Below are 24887 nucleotides of genomic sequence, written 5' to 3' on the forward strand. Positions count from 1 at the left end.
AACCAACTGTGAAAGTTCTCTTGGATGATTCGAATTTTTTAAAAGAAATACAGCCTTTTCTAAAACATTTTATAATAGGTGTACTTTTCAGGCTAGTGAAAAATATATGCCATGTTTCCCCAAAAATAGGACCTAGCCAGATAATTAGCTCTAATGCGTCTTTTGGAGCAAAAATTAATATGAGACCCAGTCTTATTTTAATATAAGACCCAGTATAATAGAATATAACATATATAATATAATAAATATAATTAATATAATATAATATAATGGATCTTATATTAATTTTTGCTCCAAAAGACGCATTAGAGCTGATCGTCCGGCTAGGTCTTATTTTCGGGGCAACACGGTATTTAAGCAAGCATATAAATGATACTTGCAACCACTAAGTTATAAAATCCTAGAAAAATAATTTGAGAAGAATTTTGAAACACGTAAATCATTCTTCATACTTGTATTGAGACCAGTTTCTCAGTGATAGTGCCATACTTAAAGAAAGGTTGTGTATTTCTGAAACACTTGCGATGGGCAAGAAAGAAATAGGGATAGCAGTCAATCATTTGCTAAATGTTACCTAGTTAATCGTAATTTCCAAAAGAGCTTAATATATATTGAGGATCCATTTGTAAAACATACATTTAAATCAAAATGGCCATTTATTTTCTCAATACACAGTTTTCAAATTATTTAAATATACTCTTACTACTTAGATGCAACTCTCATAGACACATATTATTATGTGAGTACATAGACACATATGAGAGTACATAGACACATATTATGTACTCTCATAGACACATAATATTGTACACTGACATCATAATGATTATTTTACATGTTAGAGTAAAAAAAGATTTTCCTAAATACATATATTTAAAATTATTTAAATTTAATTTTTGAAATATATTTTCTGTTGGATAATCTATTTTTATTTACCATAAAAATGCCATTAACATTCTCCATATTTTCTTATTAAAACGTACAAATACCACAATTTTCTGAGTGTCTAAAGATAAAATTAAATATATTTTAAGTACTTTAAATATTCTTCAAATATGTTAAAAGTTTTATTGAATTTTATAGATGTGCTGATCACTATAATCCAATGCTATACCACCTCTTCCCCCTTCAATATGGTAAAAATTAAACTCTGTTCAGCTGCTATTGTGTAAGTGGAAGTGTTGAATTTAAATAACCAACGGTCCAGAACTTCATTCTTTGGTTTAAATAAACTTTACACAAGTATGGATACTAACTGCTTAGGATGGCTCCTCTTTTACAATGTTGGACGTTTGTTGTTGGTGCTAAGGAATAATACACCCATTTTTTACACAATGAAATGTTCACCGCAGCTATTGAAAACACACCTACACACGCACGCACAAAATTTGATATGGGACAATCTTTATGGTATAGTAAGTGGAGCAAAAAAATGTTAGGTGAAAAACATCAAGTACAGTATGCTTCCATTTATGTTAAATAAACCAACAAAATAGAGAACGAAATGCGAGTATGCATATCTGCTTATATATTCTTATACTTTCTGATAACATATTAAAAAACTGGAGAAATAAGTTGTCTCTGAGACAAACTGGATGGGAATAAAAACTAATTTTCATTGTATAATACTTATTCTATTTGTATTTTTAAAAATTACACTAAGAATCTAAATCAGTGGCTTTTAATCCTGGTTGCATATTTGAATCACCTGAGGAGCCTTAAAAATTCTCTCATCCTTCAGGAATTCTGATTTAACAGGTGTAGGGTAGGGTGTGAGCATAAGTATTTTTAAAAGGGCTCAGATAATTCTCAATTGTACTGATAACTGCTGAGTCATTTTACATTTACAGACAATACAAATATATCATTCTTTTCATTTACATTTAGAGCTCTTACATAAATGTAAAAATCATTTAAATTGAAGGCATATTATGAAATGAAATATATAACTTGAAGTTTGAGTTTAAACATCTTTTTTCTACCATGAATAAAACCTAGAGTGACAGCATATTAATTTTAGAATTGTATGTGTCTGATGTAATCTGATAATAAGTTACCCTGATTATTTACCATTAGAAAAGTATTTCACTATACTTTTTGAATCAGAATTTAATAATCCAACTAAATATTATTTGTAAAATTCCTTTTGCCAGGATTGCATAGCATGAATGAAGCAAATTAGTATTTAGGATTATATCTTCATTTCTTTGTAGCTGGAATAAGCTCTGATTATAGTCTTGAAGAGATAGATGAAAAGGAAGAACTGAGTGAAGTGCCTAAAGATGAAGCTGGAAATATTTCGGGGAAGTCACAAGATATTTCTGTTAGATCTACTGATATAATAAATACACTGAAAAATGATCCTGACTCAGTCCTTGGCAATGATACTGGAGAGTCCTCACAAAATTCTAGAGAAGAAAAACAAGAAACTAGAAACACAGATGGACAGTAAGTAGTCTGTGTGCTAGAAGTGTTGGTGGTGGTTTGTTTAATTAATACTAATCTTCTGCAATATAGATCTGATATTTTAAACACAAATATACTCATCCCTTCAGTTTAGACTCCATCCCTTTTACCATCATTATAAAAATGTTTATTAATAAAGTGTCTATTTACATGTAATTTTTTTTTTAAGATTTTTTTTTTTTTTTTAAATTGGGGAAGGGAAACAGGACTTTATTGGGGAACAGTGTGTACTTTCAGGACTTTTTTCCAAGTCAAGTTGTTATCCTTTCAATTTTAGTTGTGGAGCTTAGTTGTGAAGTTGTTGTCCTTTCAGTCTTAGCTGTGGAGGGCACAGCTCAGCTCCAGGTCCAGTTGCTGTTGCTAGTTGCAGGAGGTGCAGCCCACCATCCCTTGGAGGGAGTCAAACCGGCAACCTTGTGGTTGAGAGGACGCGCTCTAACCAATTGAGCCATCTGGGAGCTCAGTGGCAGCTCAGGTCAAGGTGCCATGTTCAATCTTAGTGGCAGGGGGCACGGCCCACCATTCCTTGTGGGACTCGAGGAATCGAACTGGTAACTTTGTGGTTCAGAGCCCACTGGCCCATGTGGGAATTGAACCGGCACCCTTTGGAGATAGGAACACGGAGCTCCAACCGCCTGAGCCACTGGGCCGGCCCTAATTGTTTTTAAATAAAATCAAATTCAACAGTTCTGGTATTCCTGTGTCCAATAAACCATTAACATGTAGTTCATTTGTATGACTCAAATATAAAAGTTTTTGTTCATTTATATTGTATATATTTTGCTTATTATCTATTTAACTTCAATGAAACATTTAATTTTCATTTAATATCACCAAATTCTCCTTAAGGATTTTCACTGACTAGTATATAAAACAGTTCTGTATATTAGAGTGTGATATTCTATTATTTTTACAGTCAATTTTATGACACAGAGAATGAGCTTTCCACTTGATCCTAAGAATTGAAAGTTATAGTACAGTACACTTATATTGTTAGAAATGCCACACCATGAATAACGATGAACTTGACTATGCAAAATAAACCACCAAAGTTTTGCTATAATTTTTTATGGGATTGTCTCTAAATTAAACTCTTCTATCATCAATAAAACCCAGTGAGGTCAATCAATATCCTGACTTGGCAGAGGTTGACCTTGCCAGATGCAAAACTAAAATGTTTCATGTATTTCCTTTTTCTTTAAAAGACAAATAATAATAACAATAAGACACTCTTTTTGGAAACGTGTTCATTTTACCAAGATTTTTACATTTTTCTTCGTAATAGGACCACCATATGAAAGCTAATGTTTCATAGCAGCATATCCGCTCAGTTGTGGGTTTCTTTGCTATTCAATTTTTAGTATTTGGCATAAGAAGATGATTATTTCAGTCCATCTGTCTTTGGAGATTATTGCCTGTTTTCTTGCCGTGTGTGTGTGTGTGTGTGTGTGTGTGTGTCTGTGTGTGTGTGTGTGTGTGTGTTTGAGTGTTTGAGCAGTGTTAATGTATAACATACAATATATTTTGCAGAGGACCACACTTGCTGGTATATAATGCAAGCAATGAAGAGAGGGTAGTTGACAGTTTGAGAAACTTGAAATCGCTGGGCCCAAACCAAGAGAATGGTGAGTTCTATAAACACTAATAGGCAACACTTTCATAGCACTTACTATGTGCCAGGGGCCATTCTTTACCCTTTATGTATATTAACTTATTTAATCTTGTATATTAACTCATTTATGGGTATTATCTTTAGTCCCATTTTACAGATGATTGAGCCACAAAGATACTATGTGATACCTGAAGTACCACAATTAATAAGTTGTAGACCCAAGATTTGAACTCAGGTGATATTACTCCAAAGTGTGCTCTTAACTACTATGTGTATCACTTTTGTTGTTAAATGTTAGAGGTTATCTAACTCAGATTTTAAAGATTTATACTCTATGCATCTACTTGTGATCTGTATCTTTTTTCCTTTTAATGACTCTGTAGTTCAAGCCTGTTGTACTTCATAGTCAAGTTGCTATACTTTGGGTGAAACTTGTCCGTCTGATTTTTAAGGTCTAAACCATCTAATTATGTAAAGTTATTTACCAATATTTCCTCCAAAGCAAGACAGTTTCTTTTCTTTCTCATTATATATCCTTTTTGAACCAGAATTTAAAAGAGTCTAGCTAATTATTATTTTAAAAATTGTTCATTGCCAGGATTGCATAGCAATTATATTTGATACTTTGTTTGAATTCCTCATAGCACATAGCAGAACTCTGATAAAATATATACTTCAGATTGAATTTTGGAGAAATGATACTACACAAATAGAAGATGCAAGGAATGCATAATGGTATTTTAAAGGCATATGCAGGAAGTGGCTTATGAATTTTCCTATCTATTATGTTAACATGGAACTAGGTTAAGATTCTTAGAAAACAAACATATTCCTGTTTGAATAAAACTTGGCTCATCCTACTGTCACAAACAGGTAGATAGACAAACAGATATAGATAGAGATGTGTGTCATTTTACATATGTGATGTGCTATGTGTTGGTTAATTTGAATATGTATGTCTCCAATTCATTTCCCCCATGGTCTATACCACCCAGAGATGAAATACTGAGAAGGTCTAAAAACATTCAATTTCCCCCCATTCTTTTCCTCTTGATTCAATTTTTCATGACATGTACTACTGTGACAGATTGTGTTGTCTTCCCTATTTACCTACCCTGCCTACGTATCTAAATCATCGTTTCTCCAGGGTGTAGATGTTCTTGTCAGTTTTGAGTAGAGAAGGACAGGATAGTACAAAATATACCTTCTCAGTCTACTGGCTCTTCTTGGAAAATGGCCTCACCATTCACTGACACTTGGGTAGCATTGTTACCAGGTATATTTAAGGGTGGATTAACTAATAAATTCACTAGTGTTTCTAGCTGTCCAGGCCTGACAATCATTGGTAATAATTTTGAAATTTTGATGAGAAATTCAGAGTTAGACAATGGTAAAATAAGTATAACCACCAAAAATGTGAGAAATAGAAATTTGGATTACTAAGCCAATAAATTAAAGTTTGATATAGGGGATTTAATTTAAAATATATTTTTACATTGATATACTTTCTTTTGGAAAATGTTTCTGTTGTATAACTGGGATATATCTATATTCCGTGGAAAATGAGAAATAAGAAAGAAGGAAATACATTAGTCTCGTTTCCCAGTGCCAGGGACCATTTCTCACATTGTTTTGTGCTCACAGCAGTGTTGAAATTGGTACTTTTCATACAGATACTAAAAATACTTATGAAACAAGTAAATATGAGCATAGGCATAAATGTACCTCTTCCATGCTACCTAATCACCTGTCCTTAATTTTATAAATCACAAAGTTAGTAATTATTTGTCATTGACAAAAGTGACTCATATAGAGAGTAGATATCCTGATAATCAGTTGCATTTTATTTGGGAAGAATAAGAATGAATTGTATTTTAAAATTATATATTTAATATAAGAACCTTGTAACATAATACAAAATATACCATGACCAAATAATTGTACAATTAGGCATACTTTAAAAATAAGATGTTTTTAAAAATTGTTTGTATACAAATTTACCAGGCAACATGATTTTTTTTTTGCATGCATGCATGCATGCATATCTTCCTTTTTTCTTGTCTTTTTTCTTTTTTTAACAGAGGAACTATTTTAAATATCCCATGACATTTTAGGCAGTGAAATTGGTCTTTGTTTTATAGGTAAAGTGAGCGATGATAAAACTATAGAGCAATCTTTGACATCCTTTCACAATTTGACTCCCGAGACCCACATCTCACTTGCTGTGCAAATTACCATATTTGAAAGAGGAGGCTACTAGGATTTTGAAGATGAGGGTTTGTTGGTCTTTCAGTAGAAATTATTGTTCTGGGCATATGACTAGTGGAGCACAGAATGTAAATCACTTTGCTCAGTACTAGACACATCTAAAAACAAAGTCCTCTAAAAGTCTTCACTGAGGACAACGAACAAGACAATCAATTTAGATTCTGTTTTTTACTTCAACTCTTAAAGGTAATGTTTCTACTATCTGCCTTAATTAAAACTGATAGCATTGCTGGGATTTCTTTCATTTTAATGTTATGTATAAAATATAAATGCACTAAGAGTTATAGAAAAGACAAAGAGAATCGAAATGAAAAAAAAATAAAAGAATAAATATTTTTTTTGAATTTGTCAATTTCTTTTGTCATTCTTAACAATGACTGAAATATGAAATCTTTACTTATAAGAAGAAACAAAGCTATCTTCTATGGAGTGCTTTTTCTGGGCAATAGCCTATCCTAATAATCATGTTATGTAAATAATATATAAAATACATAGTTGGTCCTTGAACAACATGGGTTTGAACTCCACGGGTTCACTTATTTACAGGTTTTTTTCCCAATAAATACTGTGAAAGTATTTTCCTTATGATTTTCTTAACTTTTGTTTTCTCTAGCTTACTTCATTGTAAGAATACAGTGTACAATACATGTAACATACAAAATATGTGTTAATTGAGTGTTTATGGTATCGGTAAGGCTTCCAGTCAACAGTAGGCTATTAGTAGATAAGTTTTGGCGGAGTCAAAAGTTATATATGAATTTTCAATCGTGCAGAGGGGTTGGCGCCCCTACTCCCCATGTCCTTCAAGGGTCAACTGTAATACGTACTTTCACGTTTTTACATCTGAGCAAATGGAGGCTCAAAGGGTGAAGTACCACGTTGTAGCCACAGAGATTGTAATTAGTCAAGCTGGGTTCCAGACTCACATCTCTATGATGTCAAAGCCCATGCTGTTTTCTCTAAATGCCATTACCTGCTTTTGTATAATTAGTGAGCTGAAAAAGTTCTGCAGAAGTCAAACCAGCCTATCTCACTTTGAGGCAGGAAAGCATTACAAACTGAGGTTTTTCTACTTTTTTTTCTCTACTGATCTTGATGATAATTATTTTTTTCTCTCAGTAGATCAAAGTGAAATAATTGCCATTTCAATGAGCACAGAAGATAATATGAAAAATGGAGTGAGGAGAACAGAAATCAGTGTAGGAGGTGTTGCCAGAAATGACAATGTGGACATGAAAGTTAACAGACTATCAAACTATCAGGCACATAAAACTGAACCTGCTAGAAGTTACAAGGAAAATCGTCTAGCTGCTTCATCAGTACCAGACGAAAAACTGCATCAGCCCAGTGCAGAAAAGACAAAAATGCAAGATGCAGCAATTCAGACAACTCCTTCCTGTAACAGTTTTGATGGGAATCACCAACATCATCATTTGTCTGACTTTAAAGTTGATGAAAGTGTTCAAACTGCAAATAACAACAAGCCAACTCACCATTCGCCTGTAAGTCCCCGAGATGCTGTAGATACCTCAGGAGAATCCACGAGTCAGGGCTCCATCATGGTACATTCAGAAGATCGGCTCACCATAAAAGATCCAATTTGTGCACATGGTAAGGATGACCTTTTGCCTCCTGTAGACGGGATTAACAACACTTCAACTTCTTATGTAAAGAATTATCCATTTTACAGACAAGACTATAATCCCAAGCCAAAACCTTCAAATGAAATTACAAGAGACTATATACCCAAAATTGGAATGACTACTTATAAAATAGTGCCTCCCAAGTCCCTGGAAATATTGAAAGATTGGGAATCAGAAACCACACGGTATCAAGAAGATCAGGAGATACATACTTCAGGAAAAAAGCACCTTCAAGAGAATGTGAAAGAAACGGCAATCCAAACAGAAGATCGTGTTATTTCTGAAAGCCCCGAGGAGCCGCAGATAGATCTGAAACCCAAGCGGAGCCCGAGCACAGAGCATCCGGTGCACGATGTGGAGAGCGCCCCCCGGAGCATCATGGCAAATCCTGTGAAACCTCCTCCCAGGATGATGAGAGACACTGGCATAGCTCCTTTTGTGCCGAATTTGGAAGATATAAACAATATTTTGGAGTCCAAACTTAAATCTCGGGTTTCAAATCCCCAGGCGAAACCAAGTTCTTTTTTCTTACAGATGCAAAAAAGAGTTTCAGGTCACTATGTGACATCGGCAGCTGCCAAGAATGTCCACACTGCCCCTAACCCTACTCCAAAGGAACTAATAAAGAAAGAGGTGGAAAGGGATCCAATCCCTCCTCCGGAGCAAACTCCTTGTCTCTTAAGTGAAACAACTCACTCGCCTCCACAGCCCCACATTAAAAGCACTGATGCTGGCCTCAGCAGTCCGAAGCCTACTGAAACCTCTCCTCCTCCCATAGCTCCGAAACCTGTTCTTCCCGCAAGTCACGTCGCAGCACTAAATCTGAAGACTTTGAAAACTTTTGGTGCTCCACGACCTTACTCGAGCTCGGCTCCTTCGCCCTTTGCCCTAGCCGTAGTGAAAAGGTCACAGTCTTTCAGCAAAGTGCGTACAGAGTCAAGTAGGGACGATGTCTGTGCCGGGCCTCCAGCGGACACAGAGGAGGGGAAGAGTCTTTCCGTAAATAAATGTGTGGACATCCCACAACAAAGTGTGAGTGATAAGGTAAATGTCACCTTTTTAAAACCAAGGGGTTCTTATACCGCAAGGCTTAAATGGGGGATAACTAGAACGTTGACAGGTTTGTGTGTTATTTAACTCTGGATTCGTATTAATCTCATTAATGTCAAGCTACCTACTGTAGAAAAAAAGTATATAGAATCTGATTATTTATTCTCAGAATTATTGTAATTCATATAACCTGGTCAGGTATTACTGGAGCGTCATCATTAAATAATTATGTCATTAGCAAATATTTTAACTTAGTTTCTTTGCTCAGACATTTGTATAATGTACTAGTTTATAGTTCTGACTATATTTTCCTGTGTTTTTCTTATCTCAATGTGTTTATAGCTGTTCTGGTTTATTTTTCTCTCCAATTTAACATAATTGCAAAATAAATACTTTTAATTATATGGAAACATAAGTAATAGCAAAGATTAGATAAAATAACCAAATGTCTCTCAGCAATGTATTTTCTGTCATATACACTCAACCTCAGCTTCTCAAACATTTTTTTACATATAAATAATTTAAATTGAAACCAGTTTAAATACGTAATTGTCTTAATTTCCTATTTTCTTATTTCCGTGTCAACTTTTCCAGTTATGTGTATGTTGACCAAAATAATCATTTAACTACTAGCAAACCTTAATAATTTACCAAAATGGGTGGATTTTTTGACTTAGTATTTTGCTCAGCTGTTATAATTTGCTAGCTCCAAATAGTCAAAGGAGAGGATGAAATTCATAGTATGAATTAATGATAATCCCCATGCAATTAAAAAAAATACTTTGTATACTTCTACTCTGTTAGTGTTTAAAGAATGTTTTCACATTTGTGTGACAGTTTCAGAAGTATTTTCTACTGACTTTTCAAACATTCCTAGAGTAACAGAACATGAACCGTATTGCCAAGTCAAGATTTTTCCATAATTTTAAAGCAATATTTATCTTGCAGAACATTTCTTCATATAGTTCACATTTTTAAAAATTTATTGGGGTGACAATTGTTAGTAAAATTACATAGATTTCAGGTGTACAATTCTGTATTACATCATCTATAAATCCCATTGTGTGTTCACCACCCGGAGTCAGTTCTCCTTCCATCACCATATGTTTGATCCCCCTTACCCTCATCTCCCACCCCTCACCCCCCTTATTTTCACATTTTTGTTTATTACTTTGATATAATGTCAGGAAGAGATGTATGATACAGAGATTAATTCTTTACTTGGGAACAAAACCTGTGTTTTTCCTTAGAATGGAATACCATTCCTGAACAACGGAAGCTTGATTCAGATAATACAGTTTTTGAGCCATTGCCTGAGCTCTGTGTAGCTCATCATTTGTAGATATTTATTTGACAGTTTAAAAAAGACATTTTTAAGATTATTTGATAATAGTTGCCTGTTAAATTAGTTACTAGATTTTCCTTCCTAAGAAGTTTAATTAAATTTTTGATTTTTAAATTTGGAAACTCCTAATATTTACGTTTAGTCTCATGGGAAAAATAAAGAAAACATGGCCATCACTTAGTCCCTGTGATTTCCAGACACCCAAGACAAACGGTTACGTGTAGTATTGTCATTAATATTCCATTATTAGAAGATCCATTAGGTTCAACCAATATGAAATTGCCAATATTTGTCCATTTTGTACTGTTTCAAAAATAATTTCACAACCTAATATGTTGGAACTGTGAAAATGTGTTATTTTTTTGTCTGTGGAATATTTTTATTATTCATTTGGCTCTTTTAGCCTACTCCATTGGAGAAATCAGCATTATTTGACTCAAAGACTGTAAAATTACTCTGCGTTCATGAAACAGAGACAGGTACAACTTTTCTTCCTCAGCACCCCCTGGACAAGAGAAGGGAAATTAATGCCCTCCTTTTCCAGCTGAGCTCTGGCAGCAGAGATAATGCAGTGGTAAGGAAATAGAGCTGTGTCTGGAACACCAGTGAGGCAAATGGTAATTCTTAAAGAACTGTTGGTAAAGAAAATTTCTTGAAAAATGGCCCATTCTTCACTTGGTGTTCATATAAATATTTTGCATTTATTGTATCTTTTTAGGAAAACAACTCTGCACATAATGAACAGCATTCCCAAAGACCATCTTCAACGGACTGCCCATCATTCACCCTTAAGAGACAAAGTTCTTTAACATTCCAAAGCGCTGATCCAGAAGAGATCCGACAGAGTTTGCTGACTGCAATCCGTTCCGGAGAGGCTGCTGCCAAATTGAAAAGCGTAAGTTTTCTTTATCAGATGGGTGACAGTGGGTTTATTTTCAACATTGTCAAACTAATACTTAGGGGAAATTGTTTTCTGGCATTTAAACCTGAATAGGGCAGATGCCAGAAGTTACACTTTTATGTCAGGGGTCATTGTTGAAGTATAAGCTGAGAGAGTCCAGAGTCTTACACATCCTTAAAAACACGTCAGGTCTGTTTTCCACAACATGGGCCAGGTACAGAACGTGGCTTTTGCTCACTGTTATGTAACTATATCGAGCAAATGCCTGGGCTCTTAAGAAATTATGTTAGCCCAGCAAGAAAGATTCTTTTGGAAAGAAAATCCCTCCCTATCGCAGAAAACCTACACTAGACACAGGAATCTGCATGGTTTTAGTCATGGCTCCTAAGGTGATTAAGTTACTGTCATACATGGGATTGGCCAGGGGTGGGTAGGGAAGAGAGGGAGTTTTATAGCTTAAACTAAAAATGTAGAGACAATCGGAAGAATTTAGATAAGACCTAATGGAGAAATTCAAGTTTAAAAAATGCCCTGCCAGAGTTGTTTAGCTTCTCCTTGCTGAGGTGTAGGAGAGCTTCAGGACAGGGGGTGTGATTATCCTGGCAGACACTAACTAGGTGTCACAGGCAATTATGTGTAGGTACATGTCCTCCCTCTGTCACCTTCATCCACTGAAGGAGGACGTGGGCAAGCCCCAAGCCTGCCATTATCACTTGGACTTCCCAGACGCTGTATCTCCATAAATGTCTTTCTTGTTCTCCCTTTTGTCCTCTTGGTTGCAAGTTCTTCAACACCCAAAACAAGAAAAGTATTCATTATTCTACTGACTCCCTAGGCATTTCATTTTGTGAATTCCTTCTCTAATCATTTTAGAAGCTACGTAGAGAAGAGTAAAAAGACTTGTTGAGCAAAACGCTGAGCTCCACAGAAATGAAATGTGTGAAGGAACAGGAATGCTGCAAAGATAGAAAACGGAAGGCATTTGAGGCACATCACTTGGCCGGCCTCACCAGTGCTGCCCTGTTTTGCTCCCTGTGTCTCAGCGGAACTGAGTGGCAGCCGTTCTCATGGAGGGCTTGGCACTCCCATCTGGTCACAAATGGAGGCACAGCGAAGTGTTGCATGCTGTCAAGAGTGGAGAAAAGTGAAGGAATCATTCAGGGGATTAGGGTTGAATTTTGTAGTCTACATTTAGGTAGCAGGCAGCAAAAGATTCAGTGTAGCTTTGAATATTAAAATCGGTACTTCACTGGTCATGACATTTTTATTTTTGTGCGGCAAATATGCCCCTATTAAGTTGCACATTCTCCTTTATGAAAATATTTTTATTTCTAATCGTGTAAATTAAGGGTGAATTTCAAATAAGTCACTTCCAATGTAAAGCTTTCTCCATGCAATAAATTTTGGCAAGCATTTTTAAACACATAAGTACCAAACATTTTACTAGATATCAGGAAGACAAAAATGAGTATAATGAAGCCTCTGTCTTCAGGGTGTTCACTGCCTGGGACTAACAAACAGTGATACGTACAGCCCACCGAAGAACCAAGTACCTAATCAGAAAATAATTGCAGTGTCTTTGTACTAAGCCAGGAGACATATTAATCAATTTCAATGCACTAACTGTAGAAAACAGTGCATTAAGTTGAAAATGCCTTTTAGACCAACAGAATTGTACAGGCAAGCAGCTGTGTGCTTGGTGTTTGATGGGCCCTGATTTGGCAGTCTCTTCATATAAAACTCTCATTGCTTCCAGAATGAGCTGGATGTGAATCAACACAGAAAGCAGGCCCTAAATGATGATCCTGTTTATAACTCATTACTTTAGGTTTCATTGAGTCTAAAATTTTATCTCTTTCAGTAGGAGGTTATTGATAGCTCTGAGACTATATAGTGCCAGCTCCTAAAATGAAAATTCGGTACATAATCCATTTTATCCTACTAGAAATGGACACTGGGTTTAGTAAAATTCACAGTATCTACACTTCACAATCAGCTTCCACTCCATGCTCACTTCTAGTCATATACCCTAAAAAATATGTGTGCTTGTGTACCAGGACTCACAAATAAGAATATTCATAGAATATTGTTTGTAAAAGCTCCAAAGAAATATGACCTTAATATCCAAATATAGTAGAATAAATAGTAGTATATTGAAATAATGGACTATCATCTGGCAATAAATTGTACAAAATACAGCTAAATGCAACAGTGTATGTAGATAGAGACATAAAAATATATATGTGTAAAGTTTGACAGCATGTGAAATATACTAAATTATATTCTTTAGTGATGATACATACGTAGGTGTCAATTATTTTTAAAAGCAAGGAAATAATTATAAAAATCCTGATAGTGTTACTTCCAGAGGGGAGAGGTTGTTAGGGGCTTATTGGAGTAGGACAGGCACACAATTTAAGAGGGAACCAAACAATTAAGTAATCAAGGTAAATATCTTAATGAATTATTTTTTAAATGTCCAAATTAATGTAAAGTCCATAATGAATAAAATGTCAAAGTGTTAAGTAAAGACAAGGTCATCAGGGAGCTTTATCTCGGTGGTAGTTTATATACATGTTTGAATTTGTTCTCATGGGGCTATTTATTTAAGATCAGTGCACTTTTTTGTAAAAGTATTGTATATCAAAAAATTGCAAAAGGTCGTAAAAATGGACACAAGAAGGCTCTAATTTCTTGTGATATTTGCTTACATTCCATATTTCTGTTCTTTACTGAACATTTCTCCTGGTTGTTTTAAATTCTAAATTTTTTTTAATAGAACAACAGTTATAGTGCCAAATAAAATCTCCAGTGATTTTGACAGTAGTTTTAGTTTGTTCATCAGAAAGTTGGCTCAGTGTTTGCCTGTATTTTGGCACCCAAATGTTCGATTTAACTTCAGGTACCAACCTGCCTTATGGCTCTAGTTCATACCCGAACAATTAACCTTCATTATAATAGTTAGTTCACATTAGAACAATTATCTAGTTGATTGCTCTAGTGTAAATGTAGTCATGAACATACTATTGTTTTTTCAGGTCTCTTAAGGTTTTTTTCATACCTTACTCCCACTTGACCCCCATGCAGTCACAGGAATTTGTATGCACATGAAGCATTAATAAACTTAGCTCAGTATTTTATAAAATGTGTTTGATGTTAGCATATTTATATGAGTCAGCAAATTGTTTTCAGAGAATAAGACAGATTAAGTAATTCATTATTGTTGACATGTGTTGACACCGAGAACTTCTTGTGCTGCTTTCAGTTTTGGATGGTGTTTGAATTACTAAAGGTTATTGTACTATTAGAAGTAGAATATAGGTGTGTACAACTAAAGTCTGAAAAGAAACTGACAAATGATATTTAGTACTTGATATTAAGTATTTCCTCAGAATGTAACACTTATCTTTGGCTAGATACAAATCTGGAAGGAAGAAAATAACTGGATAAGTCACCGAGAATCGTGCTGTCTTGTTTTGTTTAATTGGTCTGCTTTTTATTCATATTTCCTTGATTTGAATTTAAGCAATACAGGGGTTTCAGATTGGCAACTCTTTCCGTATATTTTTAAAGTAAAATAATGATAGTTTTATAGTTATCGCTTCTTATACAAATAAGAAAGCTATGTGAATATTCCTGAAAATTCTTTACTTCAAGTGTAGATAATCAATTAGTACATGCTTACATCAGAAATTATTAAATGTTCTATTTTAAAACTACCTTGATTATAAATGTCATATGTTTGTTACTCAAAAAATTAAGCAATACTTTTTAACTTTATAAATGTTTGTAGAAAATTAACCATATTCTGTTTAAAAAATGTTCTTTGTTCTACACTGTGCCAGGCACTAAAACAAACATGAGTATAAACTGGCATTAAAACAGACAAGGTCTCTGATCTCACAGAATTTATAGAGTAGTATTCTAATGGTGTTTTCTCATGTTCGATAATTTAGCAAACAAATGTTTACTGAACAAAATACCGTTCCCCCCAAAGTAACTGCTCTTGATAGATTACAGTGTAATCTTCCAGACCACTTGTGTAGTATGTAAACATACTTAATGTTACCTTTTTATAAAAATAGAATCCGCTATAAAACATTCATAAAACATGTATCTTTCTGGTGCTCTCCATCTTTTTATGTATAGAGAGGGTGCCAAAAAATTGTATACACGTTGTAAGAAAGGAAAAAACTGTATTAATTGTAATACTCAATATAAACAGATAACAAAAGATGAACACAAGTCACGTTTGACTTCTGCAATTACAGGAGGTGCTCAAAGTGATTACCATCAGCGTCCAGACACTTCTGATTATGGTGAACTACTGCTTGGGCATCCCGTGTTTCCCCGAAAATAGGACCAGGTCTTATATTAATTTTTGCTGCAAAAGACACATCAGGGCGTATTTTCGGGGGATGTCTTATTTTTTCATGTACAACAATCTACATTTTCAAATACAGTCATGTCATCTTCTTCTGGAACATAGTCATGACGTACTAAATGCGTCTGTCTGGCTGCCGATCTTAACTGGGGCTGATTTTCGGGGTAGGTCTTATTTTCGGGGAAACACGATAGGTAGATAACATCTCTCAAAATGTGTATACATTTTTTTGCACCCCTGGTATATATACGTGTGTGTGTGTGTTCATTTAAGACTACATAGTATTTATGATACGAATATACCATAGCTGATTTGCTCCTTATTGGTGCACACTTAACTGGATTCTAGTTTCCCACTATAAATGGGGCAACAGTGAACATCTTTTACTTGTAGATATTTGGAGCCATCAGTATATTTTTTAAATGTTTAAAACAAGTTTTCCCTCTTTACACAGAATTGTGAGAACTGCAATTTGGCAGTTCTCCTACATACAGAGGCTTTTTGGACCAAGGTTACATAATGAAAGTCATTACCTGTTGTTTGTTGACTATACTTGGAAAGAAATCCCACATGAATACTAAACAGGGTTCAGATGAGTTTTTCCTCCTCTAGTGGCAACTTTTTTTCTTAGCTGTTTTGTTTCAGGTGGATACTGTCAACCACTCTACTCCATCCTGGACTCATAAGACAGTCAAGAAAATTGACTAGTTTAGATGACCAATCTTCGTTTAGTAAAAGGCAGGAAGCAAAGCACAAGGAAACCAAATCCAAACTAAATTTGCTTTTAAATTTTGTTTTCCTTTTCACTAACTTACTCTGTTGCTAGGTAGAATCTGTCACCTTTTGTACTTGAGTTCTAGTGAGGAGATGATAATGTTTGGTTATTAACCTACAGTAGTCAAATTATAATCTAGAGAGAAACTATTTTTCTGAAAATATTGTCATATTTTATGTATTTCAAAGTATTACACTTATTCACTATTTAAAACCCAGGTGATTTTTTTTTTACATTTTTCTAAGTAATGTTAGAATTTCAAGCTATTTAGGAAATTTTTGTTACAGTGTTTTTCATTCACTTAGACTTTATAAATAGGAGACTTTTGCCATAAAATTTTGGAACTTAGGAGTTTATTTACTAAAAAAAAAACACACACACACAACAAAAAAACCTCCTTTTCATTCTGTAATTGTTTTGGCATAACAGTCATACATTTGAATTTTTTAGCCCTTCGTATATGAAAGCATTTTAAAAACCAAAGCTGTTTTTTTTTTCTTATAAATAAGGGGTACCTGTGAGGGGAACTTCAAGGTAACATGCACCATCAGTACAAAAATTGTAAAATTCATTGCTTTGTGGAATTTACTTTATTTGTCTGCATTCTCCAAGGCACTTTAGGGGAGCCAGAATTAGTCTAGTCAAAAATGCTCTTTAACAGCTTGGCCTGCAGTCTGTTTGTGCTCTTGTCCTTTGAGTTGATTTGGCAATTTTGTAAAGACTAAGATGTGTTAATGGATTATTTAACTTGTTTGTTGTGGAAATACCAACTCTTGTTCTAATTTCATGGTAGAGGGAACATTTATTCTCGATTATTTGTAATTTATTGCATAATAAATACTAAATGTTAGCATTTACAATTAAGCAGAAGTTAAAATGTGTTAATTGTGAAAATTGAAAATTCGACAGCTGTCCCATTTTCAATTGAGAGATTCAGGGTGTGTTTCTTTCTCTTAGGTTACTATTCCATCAAATACAATATCTGTGAATGGAAGGTCAAGACTCAGCCATTCCATGTCCCTTGATGCCCAGGACAGCCATTAAACGTTGCCCTACCATACTGCGCTTCACCTCTTTCACTTCACAGAACAACTTTATACTTATGGAGAATGTTGGCAAATGTATATTCAGATGTACACTAATATATTATCTATTAAAGTGTAAGAATTTGTGCTAAAGCTTTTAATGCTAAAAGAAGAATTACCAGAATTTATAATTTATAATATTTTTGAACTTTTTTTGCCTTAAGAGCTGAATATGCTGCTTTAGAACTTTCAGACAAGGTGTTCGTGATTTTTGTTTTTTTCCAGATGAGAAATAGTCACCTTTTCTGATTCTATTTACTTATTGACACATTCTCTGCGATGGTGACTTAGACAAAAGGATAAGTTAATAATCATAGACTTATATTTGTATGATACATGAATAACTAGGCGAACCTAGATTTGACATTGGCTGCCTCAGTATCACAGTTTAATTGAAAATGTTTATAAGTTATATTAAAGTCTGTTTTGTGCTGAAAGTATGGGCTAGAAAACTAATGATATCAAATAAGTGTATTCAGTTCAACTGTTAATTTCAATGATGAATCATTTAGAGTGCAAGTCTTACCTTGTGCATTCTTTGTGTAATTAGAAACTCAGTGTGAAATTTATGGGAAGCACATAGTATTTTAATATTTTATTAACATGGAACACTTTTTTTTAAATCTTTAGAACTTAAATTGCACAAGGAGAATTTTAAATATTTTCTGTATGTAATTATGACATTATTGTTACACAGATAATACACATTTTATGTGCCGAAGCCTTAAAAAATCTCTGTGAAAATGTTGATATATTGTGACAATTATTTCATATTTGACATGTAGAGAGGAATAGGGGTTAGTTTATGTCCACATTGGAAAACTTTAAAGATTAGTTGGAGATTCCAGAAATCTGGTTTTAATTAAAGTAAAATGATAAAATAGTCATTATGTAGTTCAGTTGCTAATATTCTAAATAATAATATATATTTACATTAAAGCTAAAACTGTTAAGTAAAACAATGCCTAATTTGTTGGCTAATAACTGTTTTGGGGTCTAGAGTTTGTTGATGTTTTATTCCTCCTTTAAGAATTTAATTGTTCACTTATTCTAAAAGCTTTGTCAAACATGCTGATATTAATATTAAGTTGGTTTTCACTAAAGCTACTGAGAAATCTGCCTCTTTGGAAAATGTGTTGATTTTTTCTCCCTGTTTAATAAAAGCAAGTTATATATTTGGAATGCTGTTTTTTTTAATGCAGTTTATGTCAACCAGCCTATTGTATACTTCATCTGATGAATACATCTCTATTAGCCAGTAAACAAACAAGTAATAGTAATACCTACCATTTATCAGGGTTCCCTAGTGTAAATGGAAGCCCAGACATTATAACTCCAAAATGCATGATCTAAGCATGTAAAATGCTTAGCATAGTTCCTGACACATGGCAAGTGCATGCTAAGTGTTAAATGTTGCCTGTATTTCTTTAAATCAGACTTGGAGAGACCCTCGTATATGGAAACTTGTTATGTCATTATAAGCCAGTAGGGAAAGGAGTGGCTTTTTGAAAATTGTGTTTATATAATTGATTTTCCACTTGGAAGAAAATAAATTTGGATCCCTACCTCAAACCATAAACAAATAAATTTGAGTTGGAGTAAAGACAACTTTTAAAAGTAATATTTTAAAACTTAGATGAATTTATTCAACATTTTTAGACCTCACCATGAGAAAAATCATTTAAATAAAATACAAAGGCACAGTCATGAAAGAAGCAATGAATTAAAATATATGAAAATGTAAAACTTATATGTACATTAAGTACTATAAACGAAAAATAAGCCACAAGAAGATGTTTTTAATGTATAAGGGATAATTTATAAAAATGTAGAGATTCCTACAACTCATGAAAACACTGCCCAATAGAAATATGCACACACTGAAAAAACAAAAGTATTTCTTAAAAGAGAAAATCTTAAAGGCCAACACACTTATGAAAAAAATATTCTTCGCTAATAGTGAAGGAAACACAAATCAAAAACACATCACACCCATCAAATTAGCAGAAAATGTAACTTTCAAAATATCAAGTGTTGTCAAAGACAACGAAGCAGTGAGAACTCTTTTAGTGATGGTGGGAAAATACACTGGCACAACCATCAAACTTGGAGTATCTAGTGAAATTAAAGATCTCTTATCATGTTACATTAAAGAAGTATTATGCATATACATAAGGAGACATACAAAAATGTTCACAGTAGCCTTGTGTATAATAGCAGAAGTCCTCAGCGGCACTCAACATTGGTAGTATTTTCATGTGATAAAATTCTGTTAAAATGACAAGTTAAAAATCAACTAGAGTTATGAGTGTCAATATAAATACATCTTAAAAATAATAAGAAAGGAAATTGTAAAGTAATGCATGTTTTATGATAGCAGTTATATAAAGTATAAAATATGTGAAATGAAGCTATATAATGGTAGTGTATATATATATATACACAATGGTAGTGTATATATATACATATATATATGTATATATATATATACACTACCATTATATAGCTTCATTTCACATATATAAAATAAAATACACAGGTTTGCTGGTGGGACCCAAGAAATGAAGATTGGATTGGGGAGATAAACAGGAAGCATCAATTCTGTTTGTAGTATTTTATAAACTGCTGTTTGAAAACAAGTACTATTGTTTTACTCCAGATTTTAGCATATTGGAAATAGGTTGTGATTCAATTATTTTTAAAAGATTTCATGGGACTTACGGAGATATATACATGAACCATTAAAACACACAGATTCTGAAAAAGTTGCCTTGTCTACACCATTTCAAGAGAAAAAGATGTGCTACCCTCTCTTCTCAACTGGGAAAGAAATTTGAGACAGTAGTTTTCACCAGTCATATCCTCAAGTAACAGCAAAATTAAGATACAGGAATGATCTAGAACCAATTTTTCATTTTCCTAATTAATTTTAAGATATTTATTAAAATGCAGCTAACATACAATATTATATGTTTCAGGGGTGCACCAAAGTTATTCAACATTTATATACCTAAAGAAGTGATCACCATGATAAGTCCAGCAACCATCTGACAGAGTACTATGCTATCACAATATCATTAGCTATATTCCCCCTGCTGTGCGTTACATCCCCATGACTAACTTGTTTTATACCTAGAAATTTGGACCTCATTCCCCTTCACATTTCCCTCCCTTTTTAAATTTTTCAATTACAGTTGACATTCAACATTATTTTATATTAATTTCAGGGATACAGCATAGTAATTAGATATTTATATAATTTAAGAAGTGATCCCCCTGACTAGCACCCCCCTGGCACTACACGTAGTTATTGTCATATCATTGATTATATTCCCTATGTTGTATTTACATTCCTATGATTATTTTGTAACTACCAATTTGTACTTCTTAATCCCTTCACTTATTTTACCCTGTTCTCCAACCCCCTCCCGTTTATCTTTATCACCCCAACAAATCTAGGACCCATCTGACACCATACATAATTATTACAATATTATTGACTATTGCTTATGCTATATCCTACATACTCATGACTGTTTTGTAACAACCAATTTGTATTTCTTAATTCTTTACCCTTTTTTCACACACAGCCCAAACCCCTCCCATCTGGCAACCAACAAAATGTTTTCTGTATGAGTTTGTTTCTGTTTTGATTATTTAGTTCTTTAGATTCCACATGTAAGTGAATTCACTTTGCATCTGTCTTACTCTGTCTGACACTCCACTCAGCACAATACCCTCCAGGTCCATCCATGCTGCTGCAGATGGCAAGAACCCACTTCCTTCCGTGGCTGAGCAATGTCCAGTTGTATATATGTACCACCTCCTCTTTATCCATCCTTCCATCGACAGAGACCCAGGCTGTCTCCACATCTTGGCCATTGTAAGCAATGCTTTGATGTTGTATGGATGCACATGACCGCTCAAAGTAGCATTTTGGGTTTCTTCAGATAAATACTCAGAAGTGGGATTACTGTGTCCTTCTTTGTCTCTTTTATAGCCTTTGTTTAAAAGTCTATTTAGTATAAGTATTGTTACTCCAGCTTTTTTTGATTTCCTCATTTCCATTTTCATGACATATCTTTTTTTTTTTGACATATCTTTTTCTATCCTGTTACTTTCCATCTGTGTGCATCTTTCAATCTGAAGTGAGTCTCTTGCAGGCAGCATATGTAAGGGTTTTGTTTTCTTATCTGTTCAGCCACTCTATGTCTTTTGATTGGAGATTTAATCCATTTACATTGAAAGTAAGTGTTGATAGATATGTATCTATTGCCATTTTATTATTTATAATTTTGATTTTTTTTTCAACTTAAAGAAGTCCCTCTAATATTCCTTCTGAAACTGGTTTGGTGGTGATGAACTGCTTTAGCTTTTTCTTGTTTTGGAAGCTCTTTATCTCTCCTTCAATTTTAAATGATAGCCTTGTTGGTAAGACTACCGTTGGTTGTAGATCCTAGCTTTTCATCACGTTTAATATTTTGTGCCAATCCCTTCTGGCCTGCAAAGTTTTGATTGAGAAATCAGCTGACAATCTTATGAGAGCCCCCTTATAAGTTACTAGTTGCCTTTCTCTTGCTGCCTTTAGGATTCTCTCTTTGTCTTGAACCTTTGCCATTTTAACTATAATGTGTCTCGGTGTGGGCCTGTTTGTGTTCATCTTGTTTGAAACTCTTGTGCTTCCTGGGATTGTCTATTTCCTTCACCAGGTTAGGAAAGTTTTCAGTCACTGTTTCTTCAAATAGGTTCTCAATCCCTTGATTTCTTTCTTCTCCTTCTGGTACCTCTATGATGTGAATGTTGTTATGCTTGATGTTGTCCCAGAGGTCTCTTAATCTATCCTAATTTGTTTTTGTTTTTGTGATTGGGTATTTTCTGCTACATTGACTTCTAAATCACTGATTTGATCCTCTGCTTCACCTAGTCTGCTGGTGATTCCTTCTAGTGCATTCTTCATTATTGTATTCATCATTTCTGACTGGTTCTTTTTTATGGTTTTTCTGTCCTTTTTGTGCTTGCTATCTCTTTGTTGAAGCTCTAACTATGTTCCTTGAGCATACTTATAGCCATTGTTTTGAACTCTGTACCTGGTAGGTTGCTTGCCTCCATTTTGTTTAGTTCTTTTTTCTGGAGTTTTCTCCTGTTCTTTTATTTGGAACGTATTTCTTTGCTTCCTCATTTGGGCTTCCTCTCTGTTTGTTTCTATATATTAGGTAGATCTGCTATATCTTTCAGTCTTGGCCGGGCGGCCTTATATAGTAGGTGCCCTGTGGGGTCCAGTAGCACAGTGTTCCTGATCAACTGCACCAGGTGCTCCAGGAGTGTCCCTTGTGTGGGTTGCTGTGCCCTCCCGTTACAGTTTGGCCTTGATTGCTATTGGCATGTCAGTGGGTGGGATTGACCCTCAGCCTGATTGACTGTTGGGTTTGGCCAGCTCACAGCTTATGATTGCTGTGTGTGTGTGTGGGGGGGGGAGCTTACCCCACTGTGTAGGATTCCTCCTCCCCCCAGCAGGCTCTAGAGCTGGTTGAGACCGCTCTTTGGGTGTCTACTTGTGAGGCTAATTGTGTGGTGCTCTGCTGTGGTCTGAAGCCAACCTCCATGTATGTTGGTTCTGGGGCCTCTTGGGAAGGGCTCTGGTGCAGGCCCAGATCACCACTGCCTGTGACCAGCTGGGAGCTACCTGGTAGCAGCTACAAAGCGATCTGCAGTTGTTCATTGCCTGTGCTAAACTGAAGGCACGTGGAGAGGCCACATTGCACACGAAGGATGTCTGCCACCACAAAAAAGCCAGGACACCCTGAGACACCTTCCAGCTCCTGTGAGGCTCAGCCCCTGATAAAACCTCATGTGGTATGCAAGTTGGGTGAGGCAGGGTCTCGGAGTCACTGGAGTGGGAAGCATTGTGGGCATCAAGTTGATATGGGTTGTGGTTTGGTGCCAGTGCTGAGCCTGAAGCTAATCAGCAAGTCTTATAGCACACCAGGCCAATATCTATCTGCCCACCTGGAGACTGCATACTCTTGTAGTTTTCCAAGAAAAAGTGCAATGTGGGCATTGCTGGCTTTTCACCTGGAAAGTGCCTTAGGCATTGGATAAGTTGAGTGGGATTGGGTCCCAGTGAGTCAGCAGGGTGGAGCGGTGGAGCTCACCACCAATCAGATTCAGATTTGGCTGTGTTGGGGGCGGGCTCAACAGAGGAAAGATGGCTCCCGCCTGCCAGCTACATGGAAGGAGGGCGCCACACAGGGAAAATGGGGACTATCCTCCAGCTGTCTCTCCAACGCAACGCATATCAGTCCGCCTGTAGGCCTCCAACACCCCCTGAATCACTGTCCCTCCACCGGAGCCCAGAGTGAGTACCTGAGAATGAGTGGGTCTGTGCGCAGTCCCCTTAAGTGGATGTATGAGTTTTCCTCAGCTTTCTGTCTCACCTGGATGGTTGAAATTTTCACTGTTTTTCATCATCAGATGTTGTGGGGGGCTTCTCTTCCTGGCACCAGTCCTCCAGGCTGGGGAGCCTGGTGCGGAGCTAGGGCCTTTTGCTCCTCTCAGGGGAACCTCTGTGGCCGAGATATCCTTCCTGATTCTCAACTGCCACACAGAGTTAGGAGCCAGCCCATTTCACGTCTTTGCCCCTACTAACAGTCTCAATGTGGTTTCTTTTTTATATCCTTAGTTATAAAACTTCTGTTCAGCTACACTTCAGATGGTTCTACAGGTTGATTGTTCTATAATTTAGTTATAATTTTAATGTGTTCATGGAAGGAAGCAGTCACAGTGTTTATCTACTCAGCCGTCTTGGATCTCCCACCTCATACTTAATATTTGATATCTAGGCAGTTTGCTTTTCCATTTTTCTTCCATCAGGTTATTTTTATAAATAATTTAAAATTATCCAGACTCTATATAAATTATAGCGTATGAAATGTAATATGCTCTTTTCCGTCTCCAGCATGCCATCCCCCTCTTCAGAGGTAACCACGGATAGTGTTTTGATATATATCCCTATATAGATGTATTTATAGCCAATACACATCTATAGGTTTGTTTTGGTCTTTTTTGTTTGTAGATTTTTGTTGTTGTTAACTGTTGTTTGTAACATTAAAAAAGTCATACTCTAATATTGTTTTGCAAGTTGCTTTCACAACATTGGTGTTCTAGAAAAGCCTTTCTTTTGCACATGCAGATTTGCCCTGTCATGTTTCAGTTTCCCATTTGTTTCTGGATGTGGTACACAGTTTTAGGCAGAGTCAAGATACTTGGGTTCAAATCCTAGGTCTGCCACTTACAAATCATGCAATCTTGGGCAAATTACTTATTTTCTCTGTGCCCCAGTTCATTTCTGAAATACTGAA

General features: G+C 35.2%; 1 protein-coding gene across 1 annotated transcript in view; it reads left to right on the top strand.

The window, feature by feature from the left end:
- The window catches only part of COBLL1 (cordon-bleu WH2 repeat protein like 1), a 59849-nt gene extending 41145 nt beyond the window's left edge, over nt 1-18704 (top strand). Inside the window, exons 12-16 of the mRNA XM_033111468.1 lie at nt 2214-2448; nt 3997-4091; nt 7469-9033; nt 11103-11279; nt 17402-18704. Of these exons, the coding sequence (XP_032967359.1) occupies nt 2214-2448; nt 3997-4091; nt 7469-9033; nt 11103-11279; nt 17402-17488 (2159 nt within the window). The 3' untranslated portion in view covers nt 17489-18704. The remainder of the gene's footprint in view (nt 1-2213; nt 2449-3996; nt 4092-7468; nt 9034-11102; nt 11280-17401) is intronic.
- The last annotated feature ends 6183 nt before the right edge of the window (nt 18705-24887 follow it).

This window comes from Rhinolophus ferrumequinum, chromosome 8 (assembly GCF_004115265.2).
Source record: "Rhinolophus ferrumequinum isolate MPI-CBG mRhiFer1 chromosome 8, mRhiFer1_v1.p, whole genome shotgun sequence".
Taxonomy (NCBI): Eukaryota; Metazoa; Chordata; class Mammalia; order Chiroptera; family Rhinolophidae; genus Rhinolophus; species Rhinolophus ferrumequinum.